Here is a 20,824-nt window from a genome sequence, read left to right on the forward strand (position 1 = left end):
AATTCAAGCTGTCATATCATACTGTGTTCATCAATCAATGCAAAGCATGGTGTAATTCTTCACACTGTACACATTGTTAAAGCTTAGAAATATCCAAAATATATCAGAGATTGGACTCTAACTGTTAATAGGCAGCAGCATTGTTAAGACATGGGGTTTGAGATAAGATTGTTTTCGATGAAAATGCTCAGGTATTTTTTTCAGACTGTGTTGAAGTTTTTGAAAACGATCTCCTTCCACACTGAAACACACACTAAACACCTGAAAATGCATATAACGGTGACCAAACTCAGCGGCAAGCTCTTTGAGGGGGTTGTGTAATAAAAAATTCAGAGCCCCATGAAAATAAGATTCCTATGGGCTTTATGCAATTTGAAAACTATCAATGCAGGCAGGATTCTAATGTTGAAAAGGAAAGAAATTCCTTTAAGGAGCCGTAGTGGTGCACTGATGTCACGTTAATGGGCTGATTACAGTTGAAAGTAACAGTCCTCAGAACTGGCAGCTGTTGCCTTGTTATTAAATAAAAACAAAGCACATTTTAAAGTGACACTTAAAAAAAAAAAAGTGCTTGGCTTTCTGTTTGTTCGTAATATGATACAATATAAGCAGTCTACAACAATCAGAGAGCATCTTGTACCAAAGAAAATTTGTAAAATTAGCTCAATAAATAAATAAATGTGCATACATTTACTGCATTGTGCTTTTGTGTCTCTCTCTGTTCTCATCCGCTACATTCTAGATAGATAGATAGATAGATAGATAGATAGATAGATACTTTATTAATCCCAAGGGGAAATTCACATAATCCAGCAGCAGTATACTGATACAAAGAAACAACATTAAATTAAATAGTAAAAAAAATGAAAAAAAATTTAATAAAATTAATGTTAGCATTTACTCCCCCGGGTGGAATTGAAGAGTCGCATAGTGTGGGGGAGGAACGATCTCCTCAGTCTGTCAGTGGAGCAGGACAGTGACAAAAGTCTGAAGCTACTCCTCTGCCTGGAGATGACACTGTTCAGTGGATGCAGTGGATTCTTCATGATTGACAGGAGTTTGCTTAGTGCCCGTCGCTCTGCCACAGATGTTAAACTGTCCAACTTTACTCCTACAATAGAGCCTGCCTTCTTAACAAGTTTGTCCAGGCGTGAGGCGTCTTTCATTTTTATGCTGCCACCCCAGCACACCACCGCGTAGAAGAGGGCACTCGCCACAACCGTCTGGTAGAACATCTGCAGCATCTTACTGCAGATGTTGAAGGATGCCAACCTTCTCAGAAAGTATAGTCTGCTCTGACCTTTCTTACATAGAGCATCAGTATTGGCAGTCCAGTCCAATTTGTCATCCAGCTGCACTCCCAGATATTTAAAGGTCTTGTTATTAATTTTGTTGCAGAATTCGCTCCCCCTTACTGAACAGATTAAGTTTAAGTAATAAACATTGATTAGAGGCTGTCAACAGAGTTATTTAAAATCTGATTTTCGTCTGGCACAGAATGGGATTTATCACAAAACTATAGTGACCCATAAGTACCCGGCTTTTTAAGCATATACTCAACATTCAAACTTTAAAAAATGCAATTTAAGATTCATAAAGATAAGTAGCACAACAAGCGCCATGTAAAGCAACTCTGTTACGTCCATTTTGTTGGAATACATTTTTCTTTCTGAAGTGTGACCAATCAGAAAATGAGCCACTGTAACGAGTGGGATTCAGTGAGGGGTGGGACACAAAATAATTGCAAACCATTCAGAACGCAATTAGAATATTATTTTCAGAAAAACATATTTAAGTCCATACACCCCAAAGCGTGGACGTTACGTTTTCAGAGGTTTACGGCTCTCAGGTGTGTTTTTAAAGTATTTGTTATCAGGTGTCAAAAACGACGGGGTAGTGTAGACGAAAGGCAAAAGTATGCATTTTCAAATGGATATTGATCAAATGGATTGACTAACAGGTGAGACTTATCATGGCTATTTGCAGACGACATATGAAAACATGTTTTCACTAATGGCTCAATGTTATGGTTTTGAGGCCCACAAAAATTCAAATTTCAGTAAAACGTAATTTAATTTAATAATGAGAATACTGTGATGATGGTTCACATTTAAAGAAAGATCTTAGTGCTGGTCAATGGCAAATGTAGAAAACAGGAGATGGTAGCAGGTCGGCAACATCGTAGTTCAAATCTCTCCTGTATCCTTTTTTATCTTATTTATGTTTTGTATACAAAAATATTGCAGAAAAATAATTATCAACACTGTGTAAGTAATATCAATGAATTGCTTATTGCTAAAAAAATATCTCTTATCACAGAAAACTTACTGTCCTATTATGTTCTAAAAATAAGATATTCACATTGTTCTGTCTTTACTGGTTTAATATTTACTTTTTCATTTTACTTCACTTAATTCTCAAAACCAGCAAATGGCAACTTTAAAATAAACCTGCCAGATTTATATTTATAAATACCATTGTGCAATTGTGAATTTGATTCTGTTGTGAATATTTACTAATCGTTTCTTCATTTCAATTAAATTTTAGTTCAAATCTGATGTAATTAGTTGCTACATTGCTTATATGTACACTTGTTGTTTCATTGTTCTTTATTATTTCATACATCTGACTCGCACCTGTGGTAATATTTAACTTGCACTTTAACAGTAGCACTAGAGTTTAAAGAACATCGCTGCGATTCTATTCATTTCTATTTGTATTATCTGGATAACTGTGTTATCTATTCCACTAGAAAAGTGAACTTTCTTGCAGAATTCAAGTCTTAATTACCATTAGTATTATCCAAAGCTAGAAAATTAAAAGCAAGTTTTCTTTGTAAGGAATAGTGCAGCGTTTTCTGGTAAGAATTCCTTAATGTTGTTTTAGAACAATCCGGCCTCTGCTTCTTTTGGGGTTTACTTTGGGTGTTTTATAAGGGGCCTTATGTTCAACTAATATCCAAACTGAATGGTTGCGAGGTTGGTGTTTAAAGGTAGATGAGCATTTTTTTAATGTTGTGTTGATTGCATTTGGGTTACATTGTGTTTTGCATATTGCAACTCACTCTTCAAGTTTAATAACCTTTAAAACATGTTGTAATTTACATACCTTTTAAAAACTCATTTATGTCTAATAAGCACACATGACTAAATCACAAAATATTTTTCAGGATGGGACAAAGAGTTTCTGTTCTCACTTGTGGCCGTTACTATGTGGATCAATTTAGTTTAATGGGTGAGTGAAAATAACCCTGTAAGACAGTGTGAGTGTCTGAGTTAAGTATGCCCCCTAGTGGACTGGTGACCTCATGCAGGGATAGGCCTTGCCTTGTCTAATGCTGCCAGGATAGACCCTGAGTGAATGAATGAGTGATTCTTTGCTAAAGGTTCTATGCAAGACATCAGCCTAAAACTGAAGGAACTCAAATTTACTTATGTAATTTGTAATAGCAGTACGCATAAGTATATTTTCAATAATTTACCGCTTTATTAGGTAAGTCTGACTGTCCCACATAATTGTCTGCTTCAATAGTAAAAAACATCATATATGCAGACAATACATGCTGTTCTAATGGAAAATTCATGACACTAAAGATTTAGAAGGTGTGTCTTTGAACATGGCACATTATTGGGAGTAATTGTATGACAAACAACAATCCTGCCAAGCAGGAATATCAAGAATTGACCACATCCCAAAAGACATCTAGTCAACAAAGGCACACTGGTTCAAAAGATACATTTGAAGTAAAGGGCCAATGACATGACATGTGCCATGTAACAAACTGTGTACAAAAGTCGGGCTGAAGGAGGCATCTCTAAATGCACAACTGTTCATACTTTGTCTTGGATGGTTAAAGGCAGCTAATGACTCAAGTGAGTTTCACTCGTGTCAGGGAAAAGCAAAAACATATGGTGGCAAAGACTTAAAAAGGAATATTTAAAATCAGGGATCACTAAACTGGCAGCATGTTTATAATATTATCATAAAAACGTGTTGTTAGTTTTTAATGCACCATCTGTTGAAATTACAAATGCAATGCATTTTATTACTACAAATGCTTGTGTTGCCCTATTTGCTAGAATGAAAGTGACATAGCAACTTGACAGACACACACACACATAGACACCCTTTAATTAACGTGGATGTTGTAGAAACAATGTGATCTATCAATCCATCTATCTATCTATCTATCTATCTATCTATCTATCTATCTATCTATCTATCTATCTATCTATCTATCTATCTATCTATCTATCTATCCTAAACCTAAAATGCTGCTGACTTAACCAGGGGGACTTTGAAACCAACAAACTTGAATTAGAATGTTAGATTTTTGGACACAACAAGCTAGACTTGCTTTATTTGAGTGACAATGCCTTTAAATGAAAACCTAAAGTACAACTGAGCTGATCTGACCAAGTCTTACTGCCACCCATTAGCCTGGGATTGACAGCGGCAGCTCCCTTATTTGAGGCTGAAGCTCTTATACGTAATGTTTGATTATATACATTTACATTATATAGTGTGTAGATCTATCTATCTATCTATCTACAAATTCAGGATTGTCAGGAGGTGGAGTCTGTCCTGGCAGCACAAGAGTCAACCCTGAACAGAACATCAGATCATCACAGTCCTGCACAAACCCATATACAGTACATCTACATCAAATCACATGCCACTCACCAATTAAATTAGCCTTCAAATAATCAGGTTTGGGAGAACCTGAAGTAACAAAAAAACTACATATATACAGAGAACATATAATGTGCACAAAGACAGCCTAAGACTGAAACACAGTCTCCTGGAAGTGTGATGCAGCACCTCATACATCATGTGCTAAATAAAGAAACAATTGTTGTTGATCGACAATCATATGTAATTTTTCTTTGCCTGCATGTCTTTGGACTGTGGGAGGAAACCCACGCAGACATGGGGAGAACATGCAAACTCCACGCAGGGAGGACCCGGGAAGCGAACCCAGGTCTCCTATCTGCAAGGCAGCTGTGCTACCACTGCACCACCGTGCCACCCGGCAATCATACATAATTTGAATTTGCACATGGAAGCACTTCATCTTTGGAGGTTATGAACACATGCCAAAGGGAGCAGTTTATCTGTAGTCATTCTATACATGTTTTTTTATCGGTTGTGTAGGTTTTGCAGGTATGTTTTGTACTCCTTATTTTTTAATAAAAAGTAATCTTGGACAACCACAAAAAAACTCTGAACATGCATGAATGAGTCTAATGATGATGCTCTTACACATTGAAATGCCAATCACAAAGTTCAAAATGCCTGTATTAGGATATCAGTCACGATGTTGTAACACAAAGAAATGACATCAATGCACCCTGAATTAAATACTTGCTGGCTCAGTCCATTGCATGGTAACTACCAAACATATCTAGTTATCCATTCATCTATTAATTCATTTTATTGAGTGCAAGGCAGAAACTAATTCTGGATGGAACGCCAGTCCTCAGGTTACACTCACACCCACGCTCACTCTTTCAGCGTATCTAGTTATTCTAGTCGTTAGCCTATAGTTCCTTTTCTGATTCTTTCTTTTGTTCTTGATTTTTACCGAGGGGGCTACACAGTGGCACAGAGGTTAGCATAGATGGCTGTCTGCTCCAGAAGACTCCTTGGTCTGTCCAACTCTTCACATCTCCCATGTCCTTTTGAGTTTTTCCTATTTTTGATTCTACTCAAATACCAAAGGTATGCTTGTTGGGTTAATTGGTGACTCTAAAGTGAGAGCACCATGTGGTGCTCTGGCAACCCATTCAGGATTTATTCTGGAATTGCACCCTTACACCATTACCTCCAAGTACAACTAAAAATTGATTTAGTGGTTTTAGTAAATGGATGGATGAGTTATTCAAAGTCAGTTTGGCAATGCTGAGTTAAACAGACTGCTATAATCCTCTTCCAACCACAACAACCCAAATCACTTGCGAAAGTTCTGTAAAAAACGATTCATCTGAACTGCTGTCACTGGTCCACCCAAAAACACATTATGATTCACACTGGTGTAACTATGTGTTATGAATGATTAATCATTAAATTGCAGATCCTATACAATCAACAGGTGTTTGTTGACACCGTGTCATGGAGATGACTGTCTCTATTGTCTGTTTCCAATTACCTGTTTGTGTGGATACACGTTGATATGACATTTGATACATTCTTGTCCCATGTTAGCCCACGAGTTTCCACTCATCCACTTCCTCTTGCATTTGGGACACTTGTACTCTCCAAAGCAGCGTTTCTTGCCCTGATATGGAGTTAGACCTTCTCCCTTTGGACGAGCCTAATAGAGAAGACAAAAAATAAGAAATAAATAAATACAGTGACTGTTGATTTTACGAATGAACACAAGTACGAGATCAAAGCTATCTGTCCTGCTAAGCTCCATTATCCAGAAACTATTTTGTGTGTGTGATGTTGTAAATGTGTGTTATGTGCTAAACCTACATTTGAAGAAGCCACAAGTCTCAGACTAACTTGGATTGCAAAGTGAATTACATTCTTTATCCAAGTATAATCTCAGGTTTGTCATTAAGCTGCTAATCACATATTTGTTAGCAAACATGGATTTGGCAAAATATTATTTGAAAACATAGGCAAAACTCACCACGTAACATAATCTACACAGTAAATCATGTGAGCTGTGACTATACTGTATTATCTTGGAAAACAATATGGTCCATAAGAGTTTATAACCATGCTAAATGACTTTGGGTCAACTGGCTTACATTTCAGGGAGTGGCAACTACATATATGTTAAGATACTATAAGATAGACAGACAGGAAAGGCATTATACAATTGATAGATAGATAGATAGATAGATAGATAGATAGATAGATAGATAGATAGATAGATAGATAGATTTAAAGTGCCTGTGTGAAAGCTGAACCGACTGTAGATTGATTTCACACGTCATATTCTTACAATGTTATGTTTCTTTTCTTTAAGCAGTATGGGCAATTGTACAAACTTACATATTAATCTTAACATGCTAGAGTAAAAACGGTAATCATATAAAAAATTACACTTACAAAAAAACTTACTTGTTGCCCTAAATATTTTTCACCCTCTATCACTACTGTTAACATAATTCAGTCAGCTAAAGGCAAATATGCCAAATAAAGATGACAAATGTAAGGTCCCCAACCTCCAAATTCATAAGACCTGCATTCATTGGATTAATGATTTGAAACTTTATCCTCGGTTCTTGTGATTCTCGTGACCTATCAAAAAATAACCTGCAGTGTGCTATGCATTTTACTGCCATACTTACAACTGTCCTTTGATAATATGCAACATCTGGATGGTAGCCTTGAGTGGCAGGGTGTGTAGTTTAATAAATATCTGGTTACATGAAGCTTTTATGTCTGCTTTTGGTCCCGCTTGACACTTTCTATATTAGTGTATTTAAAAGCATGGCACTCAGAGGCTCACAAAGGAAGTGCTTTAGAAGTTTTTGCCTTTGAATTATGGCGCCATCAAGCTGTCACATTTCTTTGCCAAACCCTCCTCCAAAACAGAAAATAAGCAAAACAGGGGGAGAAAAAAATGTCACATTTTAATAAATAAAATTGCAGATGTGCTCATGTCGTGAAACAAAATACTGGCAGGGACTAGCAGAGGAGAAAAGAAAAGTTAAGTAAAAAAAAACAGGATTGGCTAAAATATAAAATGCAGCGAGCAGCTGTTTTAAAAAGGAGAGCAAAATACTAGATGTGTTCAAAGCCCACAGTCCTTGTTTATTTCAGACTGCAGACTAACCAATAAAAGCTGGTATTGCCTTTTTACTGTAACTGAAAGAGTTTTCCAAGGTGACACACACACTCACTGCTTGAGTGCTTCATATGTCATTACTAGCAGTGTCTAATACCTCACAAGCTTCATTTAATTTCAAAACTGTCACAGTGGAAGTGTTCAGAAGCTCCTGAAACATGTGAAAAAGAAAACAATCTACTGAATGTGAGTACCATAAATAGATACTGTACATAGACAGACAGACGTACACGTGGATAGATAGGTAGATAGTGTGACACACACACATGTGCCAATGGAACAGTTTACTGGCTTTGAGCAGCTACAGTAAAAGAGATGGGGAAGGATAATGCTGGGTCTTTAATGACCCTTGCTTTGTTTCCCCTAAAACAAGGAAAGTTTTCACAGGCAAACTCTGATGACACGTCCACATCACAACTTACGGTCCCCCATCCCCTGTGCCAGCTACTATTTAAACCATCGTCCAACAGGAAGTCAGTGTTCACTCTGCACCCAGATCTTGTAAAGGACAGATCTTTTGTTGATTCAGGCTAAGAAGCCGATTATTTAACCACTTTGGTCCTCTGTATTTTTCTTTGCTCTGATGTTTTTATTTAATTAAATGGCGTTACCAACATCCTGATGCTTTCTAGTTTTTTACCTTATAATAGATTGATTCAAATTAACAGCTGACTGGCAATGGTAGTGGATATAGACAAAAGGACTGTATACATAGCATAGTATGCACTGAATAGCCTGAACATTATGAACGTCTCCTTGATATGCTGTTTCTTCTCAGTGAGGTGTTCTTTCAATACATCCCACAGATGTATTGGGATTTGGGAAATTTAGTGGTGTTATATTCCTTAAACCATTCCTGAGCAACTCTTACACTTACTTCAAGGAATATTGTTGCCATGGAGGGATGTGCCTGGTTTGCAGCCATGTTGAGTTAGGCATTACACATTAAATCATCATCCACATGAATGCCCGGACACAGGGCGCCCCAGCAAAACACTGCCCAAAGCATCACATTCCGTCCACTGGCATTTCTTCTCACAGTACATCCTGGTGCTATCTCTTCCCCAGGTAAATGACCCACACATACCTGGTAGTCCACATGATACACAGAAAATGGGTTTCATTAGACCAAGCAACTATCTTCCATTAATCTACGGTTCAGTTCTGATACTCAGGTTCCCATTGTAGATACTTTTGATAGTGGACACGCATAAGAATGGGCACACTGACTGGCCTGCAGCTGCACAGTCCCACAAGTGCCATAGTCTTATGCACTATGTGTCGTGACACATTATTCCCATACACAACATTAAAATTACCTGTGATTTGTGCCACAGTAGCCCTTCTTTTGGTGCGTACCAGATGTGACAGCTTTTGCTGGCCTCTTGTATCAATAAGTTTTGGCAGCCCTGAATGAGGGATAATCGTACTCATTAAATGCCCAATGGTGGCTCCTGCATAACATAATTTACAAATATAATTACTCCAAGACTCAGGGTGGTTTGACTTTGCTAACAGCTCCCCCCTCCATACTGTAAACCTGAACTACAACAAGGTTACGATAAAGCGAATAAACTATGTTTTATTTTATATTCCCTCCAATCTATGTTTATTCTATGTAGCACCTTTCACAGTTCATTGAAGGGCGGTGTTGGAAAATAAAAAGGAACAGAGCCATGGGTGAGCTGATGGCTTCACTTTGTCTAATTACAATACACATGTGCAAATAAGCAAAGGAGACAGAAATGGGAGAAAACCAGGAAGAAAGGAGAAACTCATTTATCAAAATCCTGCAAACCAACATAGCAACTCCATGAGATGAATAAATGGAACCACCTTTGCTAGGAAACACAGAGAAGACAGATGGTTCCCATTAAATTATTCCATCTTATATTAGCTGCTTGAAAAATTCCTGCCATTTCCGGCTATTCTCCGGCTGATTTTTATTACCTTCATTGTGGTCACTTTTAGACGAAAGGCTTTTCATTTCCATCTATAATTTTATAGAATTTCAGGGATCATAGGATGTCAAATGTAATCTGCTCAAGTCATCCAGTCATGTGTACATGGAGGTGTTCGGTGTTTCTTGAACAGCTGGAATGCGCTTGATCACTTAAAAAGAGCTGTATGGATTATTACGAAGAAAAACATACCTCAAAATATTTGTGCGAGTGATATAGGACTTAGTTATATGCATTTGCCCAGTTTCATCTTTGTAAACCGATAGTAAAAATTAGTCTGAACCAACATCAAGCAAGATGAACATGTCGTTTTATTTATACCTTATTTTAAACAGAGTTAAATGTTACAAGTTCCTTCTGCTGTCCTGTCGATTTACTCTACTAGGAACAAAATCATTAGCCTTTATGGACTCTCATACTGCCTCTATATTATTATTATTATTAGGTACCACAGGATTATAAATCCTATTGTTATTTACATAGTCCACCAATTTGTCTGTATATTATCAAAAATAGTGAACCAAAGATCGAAGACACAAGGAACACAGCCTAGCAGAACTGGAATTTGACACACGCATGCAGATAGGGAGCATCTACAAGGCTCAGGTAAGAAGACACCTCTGCTCCACATGCCTGAGGATTTACGGGCACTAATGCCTCCTTCTTTTTCACCCACAGACTGGAAAATGAGCCCTACAATGACTTTTAACATCACTTCTTGGTTTTGCTTGTAAGTCCTACCTCTTCTGCCCTGGAACCTTCTTCAAAAATTATGGTGGAGGAAGCCAGCTGTCACTTGCAAACCTGCACCCAAGAAGGACACATCACCAGCAGGAGAAGCTCCTAACTGAGGAAAAACAGACTTTTTAAGAACCACCAATCACAGCCTGTAAATGGGCAACACATACCCAGTACTTTCTGCTGGATTTTGCTTTGTGGCAGGGCCCTTGCCCGGCCGGGATGCCTCTCCTTTGTATGGTCCGGGGAAACAAGCATGGACAGAACAGTACCTCCCCTGGGAGGCTAGATGGCAGCCCCCATGGGTGGCAGTGGTACCTCAGATTCCCACAGGGCTCAATGTTGGGATCTGGGGGTGCCACCAGGGGATGCTGCAGTTGTTCCTGAGCCCATGTGTGCAGTTCTTCTGCCACACCCGGAAGTGCAGCCAGAAATAGGTCATCAAACACCTGGAGCACTTCCAGGTGGGCTATAAAAGGACCCAGCAGCCACCACTCCGGGAGTTGGGAGGCAAAGCTTGCCGGAGAGGAATGGTGGGACTGTATTGTGGGCTCGTGGGGACGGGGAAGATGTTCCACACGAGCGAAGACAAATAAAAACATTTGTGTTTTTATAAGTGTGCCTCCCGTGTTTGTCTGTGTTGGGTTAAGCACTGGTATAGCGCCATCCAGTGTCACAGCTTGTATTTTACACTTTTGATTTCACTTCAATTAAACGGGGTGCATGGATGGACCCCAGTCCTTTATGATCTCCCTCTCACTTCTTGTTTCACACAGTAAAACAGAAACGAGGCAGCCATCAACTTTTGCAAGCTCTGTGCAGATAATGATGATGATAATCATTATTAATATGTACTAAGTTTCAGGGGAGTGAAAACATCCGAAAGCATTACATTTATTTATAAATATTTACAATGTGTGTTTGCATGTCTGTGTCTGTTCAGATGGTTTATGCCGCACCATCAACACAGTTTTACAACAGGCCAGCTCTTCATGACACAACCCATAGCTGCATATTTAAAAATTCAGATAGTGGCTTTGCTGGGAACCGATGGTAGACATATTTCATACAAAATATTATATGCTGCATATTGCTGCATGTTTGTCAAATAATGCTAATCTCATTATTGGTTTAGTATTTTTTTGTTGTTTGGCACAGTTATCTAATATATAATAGATATATATTGTTATTGGCTTCAGCAGACCTCCATGACCCTGTAGTTAGGACCTAGCGGGTTGGATAATGGATGGATAGATGGACCTACACTATTCAGTTTCTAGAAGTGGTTATTTGTTAACATTTTGCTTCTAAGTCCACCAGAGGGCAGTAATGACATCTTCAAAATTCAAAATGAAAACTACTGTCAGACCTACAGAAGGTTTTAAGGGTCTGTAATGTGAAAACAATAGTCCTATACAAAACAATAATAATCTGTGTGTTTCTAATTTTATACAACATACATACTGTATATAGTACACCATATATTTACATTTTATACTATATAGACATTTTTGAAAAAACGGTTATTTTAAGTTTGTTACTTTCCAAAATCTGTGTGTATAATCTAATGTCTAACTAGCAGGGTTGTGACATTGAACTTGTGGAGTTCTTAGTGGGTTTGGTTACATTAAACAAGATACTTTTGGCAACCTTAATATTTGTTGCTTGTGATACTTAAGTGAAGGATTATGCTAAGAATCTACTCAAAAGTGGAACTACAGTATGTTAAGATAGTAAAACACTTCTTTTGGCTATCAATCCTGCCATTTATTCACCTCTGTTGTACATTTTTCTCACTGCTTTCACATTCTGATTTGATGCCAGGACATCTGCAGGATGTAGCCAGAGTCTCAGAGATACAATTTTTCTTGGATGTGGTTGTTATCTTGTTTTGCTTATTATTGTGCTCGTGTTGACTTTGTGAAGCCCCTTATGAGAGACACTGCATAAAACACAGTGTATCAACTCATATGATAAGAACAGAGTACACCCGCTGTCTCTGAACATGGCGAGTGCCAATAAGCCCAGGTCACTTTGTGGATACTCTTTAGCGGCTTTCTGCATGCAACAGAAAATAAGTTGAAACCATAAAAAGTAGGAGGAGTTTTTTTAATTGAATCTCTCCAATTGACTTTATTTTGTCTTATAACAATACTTTTAAATGGCATAAAGAGAGTCAGTGAGTATGCGTGATTAAGATTGCGTTGATAAGTCATGTTTTAAGTTTTCTTACTCTCTCCTTTATTATTCAGGTCAGTTTCTCTGTTGGCTTCAATCATATACATGAATCTCTTGTAGTATCTATAACAGAAACAATACTAAGCAGAAAACACACCAAACCTATGTGAAATCAATCAATCAAACTCTATTGAAAAAAACAGAAAATGGTATAGATAGACCTGAGTCAATATAGTTTACATTTTACCTGCTTGTTAAATTAAACTCAATTCACTTCAATGACTGACTTTACTGTCTTTATTCAGTGGAAATTTCCCTTTGAGCTCCCCAAATTAATTAACAAAAGCAATGTTATTCAGACTCCAAAAATGTGCATTGGAGATTACAAGTTCAATACAATCGCTTCAATTGAAAAAGAAACTCATTCAATACAAAACAACATCAAAACACAACATACAAAAGTTTATAAATACAAGGTACACATGAAAGTTAAAGATTAATGGAACTTGGAATTAATCATTTCCTAAAAACGCAATATGTCACTTTTGGTGGCCAGCAATGTCAGGCAGATGGTATTTTCTCAGACTGGAGTGTAATGACTGCATCACGTTCAGTGCCTACATTAGCCTTAAAGAGGGATGAGCTCCATTGATGAGCCCTGCTCACCCTACTTATTGCTACTGAACTCAATACCTGTGCAAGGTAAAATGACAGCGTTGAAAAGTCTATTTAAGAAAAAACTGAAATGTCAATAAGTCAGAGTTAGGAGTACAAATGCTTAATGTACAACGTACTATTTACTGAGTAAAGTTTAACTCAGGGTTCACAAGCCTGCATTTGAGAACTATTTATTAATTATTATACCTCAAATTTGTACTGTATATGTGTTACACAGCCACAATTACTTGAGTATTTTTAATCTGCACCTTTTAATATTTATTTTTAATTTATCGTTTTTCATTTTATTGCACAGTACAGGCTGCTTACTGAATTGCATTTACTGTACCTACCTGTGTGTATATAGGTGACAAAACTGTAAATCTCTAAAACTCTACTCTCTAGGAAACACATTTTTTATTAACCAAGTAACTTTATTAAATGAACAGGCCAGGCCCAGATTTATACATTTGTGTGCTCTTAACAAAATACAAGTGAGATGTACAGCGTTAGTTGGCAGTGAGAATCCCAGGAGTTCCGAATTGCAGAGATGTGCAGATTATTCCCCAAATTGAACTTGTGTGAGTGAGAGCACCCTTCAATGGAGGGGCACCACTTCCAGAGTTGGTTTCTGTCTTGTGGTTAACAATGCCAACATGGGCTCCACTTCCTTACAAACTACAGGAATAAGCAGGTTCAAAAAATGAATTTAGATTTGTTCATGTTAGAACTGTTAATTTTTCCTGAATGGAGGAGTTCCAGGTTCATTACTTTATATTTTAAAAATTTTCCACCAACACACTGCCAACGTTTTTCTTAAAAAGCACTGAGATAGGTACTTACTATAAGCATGGCAAGTCTCCTTATGGCACTACTGTACACAGTACTTAACTTTATCAGCTCTTAACAAGTCAATTCTCATTAACAAACTAACCAAATGTAACACACTGGCATGGCAAATGACCGAAGGATTACGTTGTCTACTGTTGCTGCACATTTGGATATCAGCTATGGATCTGCACATTAAACAGTGTATGATGAATTGAGATACTGTAATGTTTGCCCAAGATGGGTACCCAGACAACAGACTTACTGATCTTCACAAGCCAGCATCCTTCAGCACATTTCACTTCCACTGCCCAAAGAACAAAACAATGGTGAAATCCATATTCATTTGACCTTGGCTTCAGCTAGACTAAAAGTAGAGCGCTGCGCTATGCGTGTTTGAACTACCCATAAGCCATTGCAAAAGTCAGCTTTTCCATTGTGGTTATACCTCATAATTTTCAAATTGCCTTTTTTTAATTTACATATACTGTACATACTTCTGAGTACAGGTAAACCAATTTCACGTTACTTTAGTTGCAGCATGACAGTTTGTCTAAAGACATTTCACTGCATGTGGTCCCATATACGTCTCTAGTACTATCTGTCCAAATGAATTTGATGTGGCGAATAGTCACCCACCCAATCATTAAGTTTATCTAATCAGTGCATTTTAAGTTTATGGGCAGTCAAAGCCACTGCAGCAGAATCCGATGCAATTCAGAGGCCAACTCTGGATGGGGTGTCAGTCCATCCCGTGAGGCTTGTCTACATCTAATTTAGAGTTCTGTCTGACTTTGGGATATCTGGGCAAAACTGAAGGGTAGTGCCTCTTTTGTTTGAAATTTTATGCTCCTATGAAAGGAGAGATCAACGAATCTGCATTACACATATAAATGCTTTTATTTTCCGATATCAAAAGCAAATTCCCAAATTGCATTACTTAAGTTTCAAATGCCTCCAGTCTTCCGGTCCTCTTTTATACAAACATTGCTTTTACTGAGTGTTATGGATCACTGTTTTAATTTCCTGCCTCATGCTGATTTGGTTCAAATGCTGCTCTTTTTTAAAGCCATAAAGCCCAATAGAATTTGTTTGGCCATTTTATGGGAATTTCACTATTTAGAATTGTAAAAACATTCTCTGTTTAATAATTCTTACCATTTAGTGATCAGTTACAATTTCTGATGTGTTTTTATTCCAGGCCACCCTACGGCTGTGCATAACTTTCGGCCTGTTTTACGGGTCTCACTGACCCATGACAATCATCTGACTTTAGCTACAGACGTCACATTTTAAGAAAGTTGGGCAACAATAATGCTTCTAGAAGTCCATGAAAAACACAGCAGATAGTCCTCGGGTCATCATACCCAAACTGATCTGAGCTACCCGGAAAAAAAAAGATGGATGAACATTAGACAAATAAATGGGTTGTATTTGTTATATGTATAATTAAAAAGTAAAATTAGTTAATTTGGTGTTTTTTGCTTAAAGTAAGATTTATCTTAATATTGTGCCCTGAGAGGGTGAGAAGAATGTTAATTGCCCTCCCTAGTAAAGAAACAATGGGCTAAAAAACAGCTAATATGCAAGGTAAATTTCTTGGGTTCCTGACTTGAACAACATTGGTGATGTTGAGTGAACATGGATGCTTCATGGTTTCCACATTTTCTGCGCTACAGTAACGTCTTCAAGTGTAGGAATGTGTCCGTAGAAGTCCCCTCATTCTTTCAACATTTTGAAAACTACACTCTTCCACTTTTAAGTTCATCTTTGCTGGTGCATCGCTTGTTGTTGTTAAACGAGTTTTGCACTTCCAAGATGACTGACTGTAATCTTCATGTACAATAAGGTATTCCTTTGACATCAGTGTTATAGCTTTAAAGCTTTCATTGTCGCCCTTCAGCAGCACCTTCCATGTTAAATAAGAAAGTTGGGCAATGCACAAACATAACTACACATACCATACAATGCAAATTCTGTGTGGTAATATTCTAAATCACCGAATACTTTTTCACATCATTGTACAGAATATACATATTTTGCTAAGTTATCTAAAGCCAATTCCAACTGCAATATTCATATAAATAAAGGATATGCTGCCATGTGAGTTGCTGCAGTCTGATTGACTGATGCCTAGCCTCGCATCTAACCCTAAGTGTAACTTTAAACCTGGGAGAACATTCTGGCGGACGGCAGCTTTCTTCTTAATTAGACACACCCGGTAAACTACACTGACAATAGAGGAAGTGTGCAATGGCAGGATAGCCATAAGACTGTGTGAGTGTGTTGGGGGGAGAAACATCTTGTCTGGTGATGCTCCCTTGCCCTACTAATTGTTTTTTTCAAATCCTGGGGTGGCGTTTTTTTTCTGCCTTGATTTTATATGCTTTACTTTTATTAGCAGCACAGCTCACTGACGTGACCTTTTGAATGAAATAAAGAGTTAATTGTAGATGTTCTCGGGTTATGCGCTCATTAAAGTTTGAGTGCACGGCCACTGTGCCAGAAGTAATTTGGAGCTGAACCCCTAATCCCTAAACATCAAGAGTCTCCACTCACATTATTAACGTTTTATCTCACACCTACAGTGATGTTTGGAATTCTGCCTGCCAAGAAAGATGCTCTTGGTGCATGTTAGTGAAACTGCATGTTTCAAGGATGGCTAATTTGCTGAATCCTTCATCTTCTCTTTTTAAATGATTCTCTTTCTATGTAGTGCAGTTGCACATTCTTGCTCGCGGGCAGATGAACTCCCAACACTTGGGAATCTCGCACAAATAAGCCTGTTGTTTTCTCAGTTGGAAGCGACACTGAAAAACATTACATCAGAATTCCAGTGCTCTGCCCTATGATTCTCCTACTGCAGAAAAAAAAACGGCAGGGATGAAAATGGCCTGTTCATGGGCATAATGGAGGTATTTTAGCAAGGCGTTACAAATTCTAATTAAGTATTTCATATCGCTGAAGAAGGGAAGTGAACTAGACACCGTCTTACTGGAAATGTTTTTAACTCCAAACGCCTGTCTGTTTTTATTGTACAACTACAGTGGCCGAGTAGTCACATTGCTCTTGCCTCACATCATCTATGTGGAGGTGGAACGTTCTCCCTGTGTCTGTGTGGCTTCTTCCAAAGACATGCACGCCAGTATCCAGTGTCCCATTTTGGTATGCTTCCTCCCTTGTGCCTTAAGCTACTCCGCCATGACTGGGTTCAAAAAATGGACGAACAGAAAAGCAGTTCCTCATCAACAAAAAGACATCCTATCCGTGCAGCATGACTGGTCAAGCTGGTCATATGGCTGTCAGCAATATAAGAATGAGAATGAACAGCCAAAGGATAATAAGAAAGGCAAAGTATGAAAACTTTATCATTTACCCTGGCCTGTTAAGCCACATGCATTACTAGATAATGTAAAGGCTCATTTCTTACAGATAATAATCCTGCAGGCCAAACATTAGGGGCTCAGAAATGCTCCACAGCATCAAGCACAAGATACAAACCAACTTTGACTAGAGTGTCTGTCCATCACAGACTGTGGGACAGTTTATAGTCACCACAAAACTAAACATGTATGTCTTTGCGATGTCGGAGGAATATAAGGGGGCACAGGAAAACACCCATACAGGCAAAGGGAGAACAAGCAGATGGGCACTAGGTTTGGGATTCAAACCCAAACCACCGAGTCATTCATCAGTGCCTACAGAATTCTTCATTATCATCGTCGTCTTTAATCAATATTCCTTCCTCTAGCTATATAAAATTTTGCTTTTGTAATAGTTAGCTGTTCTCCATTGTCATGGTTCCAGGGTAAAATTTACTTGTTGTTATTATCCATTCCTTCCCTCAGAACTCTCATCACACACTAATAGTCATCATTGCCCACCTTCTAGAATATCCCATAATTCAAACCATGCTGAGTGTTTTTATGATGGGTCCGATGTTTTCTTGCATTATATCAGAATGGAGTTCATCTGGTTTTGATTTCCTCCCCCTTCGCCCTTTTTCATTTGATTGGAGGTCCCGCTCCAGCTGGGAGGGATGACTGTGTCGCTGTGGTATTTTTCTTTTAGACAAGAGGCTCAGCCCACTGGTAACTCGGCAAGGCCTGGGCCTCTTTTCCTTTCTCAGGGGAGCACAGCTGGAGGGAGGGGGCTCGCTTCTAATTCTAATGGTAATTTTTTTTTTGTTCATTTTTGAAGAAGAAAAAAAAACCAGTCTTAAACGTTTCAGGAGTTGTCAGACAACAATTAACCAGTTCTCTACCAAAGGAACTTGCTTTCAGCACTTGTTGGCATCACTTTGTTTACATCTTCACCCTTTATAGGTGCAGCACGTAGTTATACCTGTTTTAAGATGATAAACTGGGAACCAAAACCAAACCTGCAAAACTGCACATTATAATCAGGATTAGGATTAGGAAGAAATACCTGCAAAATCAACTTTTTCCTTCTTTCAGGAAAACTATTTCCTATGCTGTCGGCATGTCAGTTCTATTTGCCAGCAATTTATTTTTTGATTTTTTCAAGGAAGGGACAATGATAATGATGATATATATTATAACACAACTAAGTCATGGGAGAAGTGAGGCCTATCCTGGTCATGGTGAGCACAAAGCAGAAAAGCAAAAAAAAACCACTGACAAACACACTCACGACCAATTGAGAAGCAGACCAGGGCGTTTTGGGAGGAAAATGGCAGTGTTTAGGGATGGGATGGGAAGGGATCAGGTTTTTTAAGGCCCATACCAATCACCAATTTCATGTTACTTGATTGGCTGATTTTGATACCAATTCAGATTGTTTTTCCTTTATCTCTTTAAGAAACGTTTTACACTAATCTCCTGCATAACCAGACCTATGTCCTATATTAGACATATAGGACATTAGACCATAGGTGTTACCTGTTCATTTTATTATTAAAAAAATGAAATTTTGTAGGCTTATTGTTCAGTGAACATAAAATACTAAAATAAATACAATTTCCTTAAAATATATACTTTAATAAAATATATACAGAAATATTTATCCATAATACATATGGCATAAAAGAAAAGAAAATGCTTCTCATTAATTACAAGCTGTCATACTTTTTAATTTTTTCTGTAATGTACCTATCTGAAACAAGGCTTGATTAAAAAAAGTAGTTTTCATCATTTCTCTTAAAAAAAAAACTTCTCTGATTCCTTTATTTCAGTTTATCCCTACACTTTCTTTAAGGTAAAGGCAAATATTCCATTTGCCTCTCAGTCACTGATAAATCAAGCCTAAATTCACCCGCTGTTTGCTGCAAAAGAAAAACATAACACTTGCATAAAGGAGCACGGCAACTAAATTACTGTAAAGCTTAGAAAAGCAGAGGGTGAAAATATTGGTTTTTGTAGTCAGCCTTTTTACAGAACAACGACTGAGTCTTTTCAGCTAATTTCAAAAGGTGGCCTATCGATTGGAGCAACCCTAGTAGTATTTGAAGGACTATCCACCCAAACACACAAAAATAGCAACTGGCAATCAATGACATTAGAAAAAGGGCAGCAGTGCTAATCACTACCCCATGACACCCACTGTACTATATATTACAGACGTAACTGAGCCATAGTTGTCCATTGAACCATTTCTGGACCATCGCCTCTGCCTGGTTTGATCCCTAACTTGATACTCAGCCCTCCTGGGGCAGGTAGCAGACCCTTGTGACTTGGAAACTGGATTAAGAGAGTTCAGAAACTTTACAATTAAATCATTTACCAAATCAATGTGTTTTCTTCAAATTATTAATGAAGCATTGTGATTGAGGATCATTTTATGCTGGGCGTAAAGCAGCTTGCTTTGAATATTTTCTTATACTGGACATACAACATTACAGACGAAAAGTAAAGATTGAACTGTTCATAATTATTTATTGAACACACTGTTCATCCCCTTTTTGGACCTGCTCATTCTTTTATGGGGCACACCTATTCCAGCAGCACAGGGCATAAGGCAGAAGACGGGCTGCCAGTTCACTGCAGTACGCTCACGCAAGGCCAGCCTAGAGTTTATGGTTATCCTAACAAACAAAAACAGAAAAACCCAAATAGCCAGAGGAGAACATGCATATTACACATGCAGTAGGCAATGACCAGGCCAGGAACTGAACCATAGTCTCTGGAATAACAATAATAATGGCAATAACATAGTATGAAAAATATGAAGTTAGTGATCTACACTCACGGGGCACTGCAGCACTTATCCTTGAAGAAGCTTTATATGGTATGGACCTGCCTAGGAAGATTCTTTTAAAGTTCAATGGCATAAATGCCAAAGTCATCAACATTACATGTCACTCTGAATTATTGTGATTGTCCACACTATATAAGCCAGCATGAACAGGACCAGCACAAGAAGTCCTTTTCAACTTGGCAGACTGAAACCATCCTGAAAGGAGAGGGGGCTGAGCAGTATCGCTGTCTTTTTAGGTTGGGTGTTATCCATTATTTACAGAATGTGTGGGTAATTTATAATGCTGCCTTGGCTGATTTTTGGACTTCAGCCATACCACTCTAAGTTAGCAGCTTGCAGGAGACATTTATTTTACTGAACCAAATTAATCGTGGTTGAGGTAGCGCCTATCCTGACAGCACTGGGTGCAAGGCAGCTAGCAACTCTGGATGAGACGACAAGT

At 38.1% G+C, this 20,824-nt stretch overlaps 1 protein-coding gene across 1 annotated transcript in view; it reads right to left on the reverse strand.

The window, feature by feature from the left end:
* The window catches only part of zcchc24 (zinc finger, CCHC domain containing 24), a 182,517-nt gene that overhangs the window by 17,467 nt on the left and 144,226 nt on the right, over positions 1-20,824 (reverse strand). The window contains exon 3 of the mRNA XM_039772967.1: positions 6,149-6,313. Coding sequence (XP_039628901.1) covers positions 6,149-6,313 — 165 coding nt within the window. The remainder of the gene's footprint in view (positions 1-6,148; positions 6,314-20,824) is intronic.

The sequence above is a fragment of the Polypterus senegalus genome, chromosome 1 (genome assembly GCF_016835505.1).
Source record: "Polypterus senegalus isolate Bchr_013 chromosome 1, ASM1683550v1, whole genome shotgun sequence".
Classification (NCBI taxonomy): Eukaryota; Metazoa; Chordata; class Cladistia; order Polypteriformes; family Polypteridae; genus Polypterus; species Polypterus senegalus.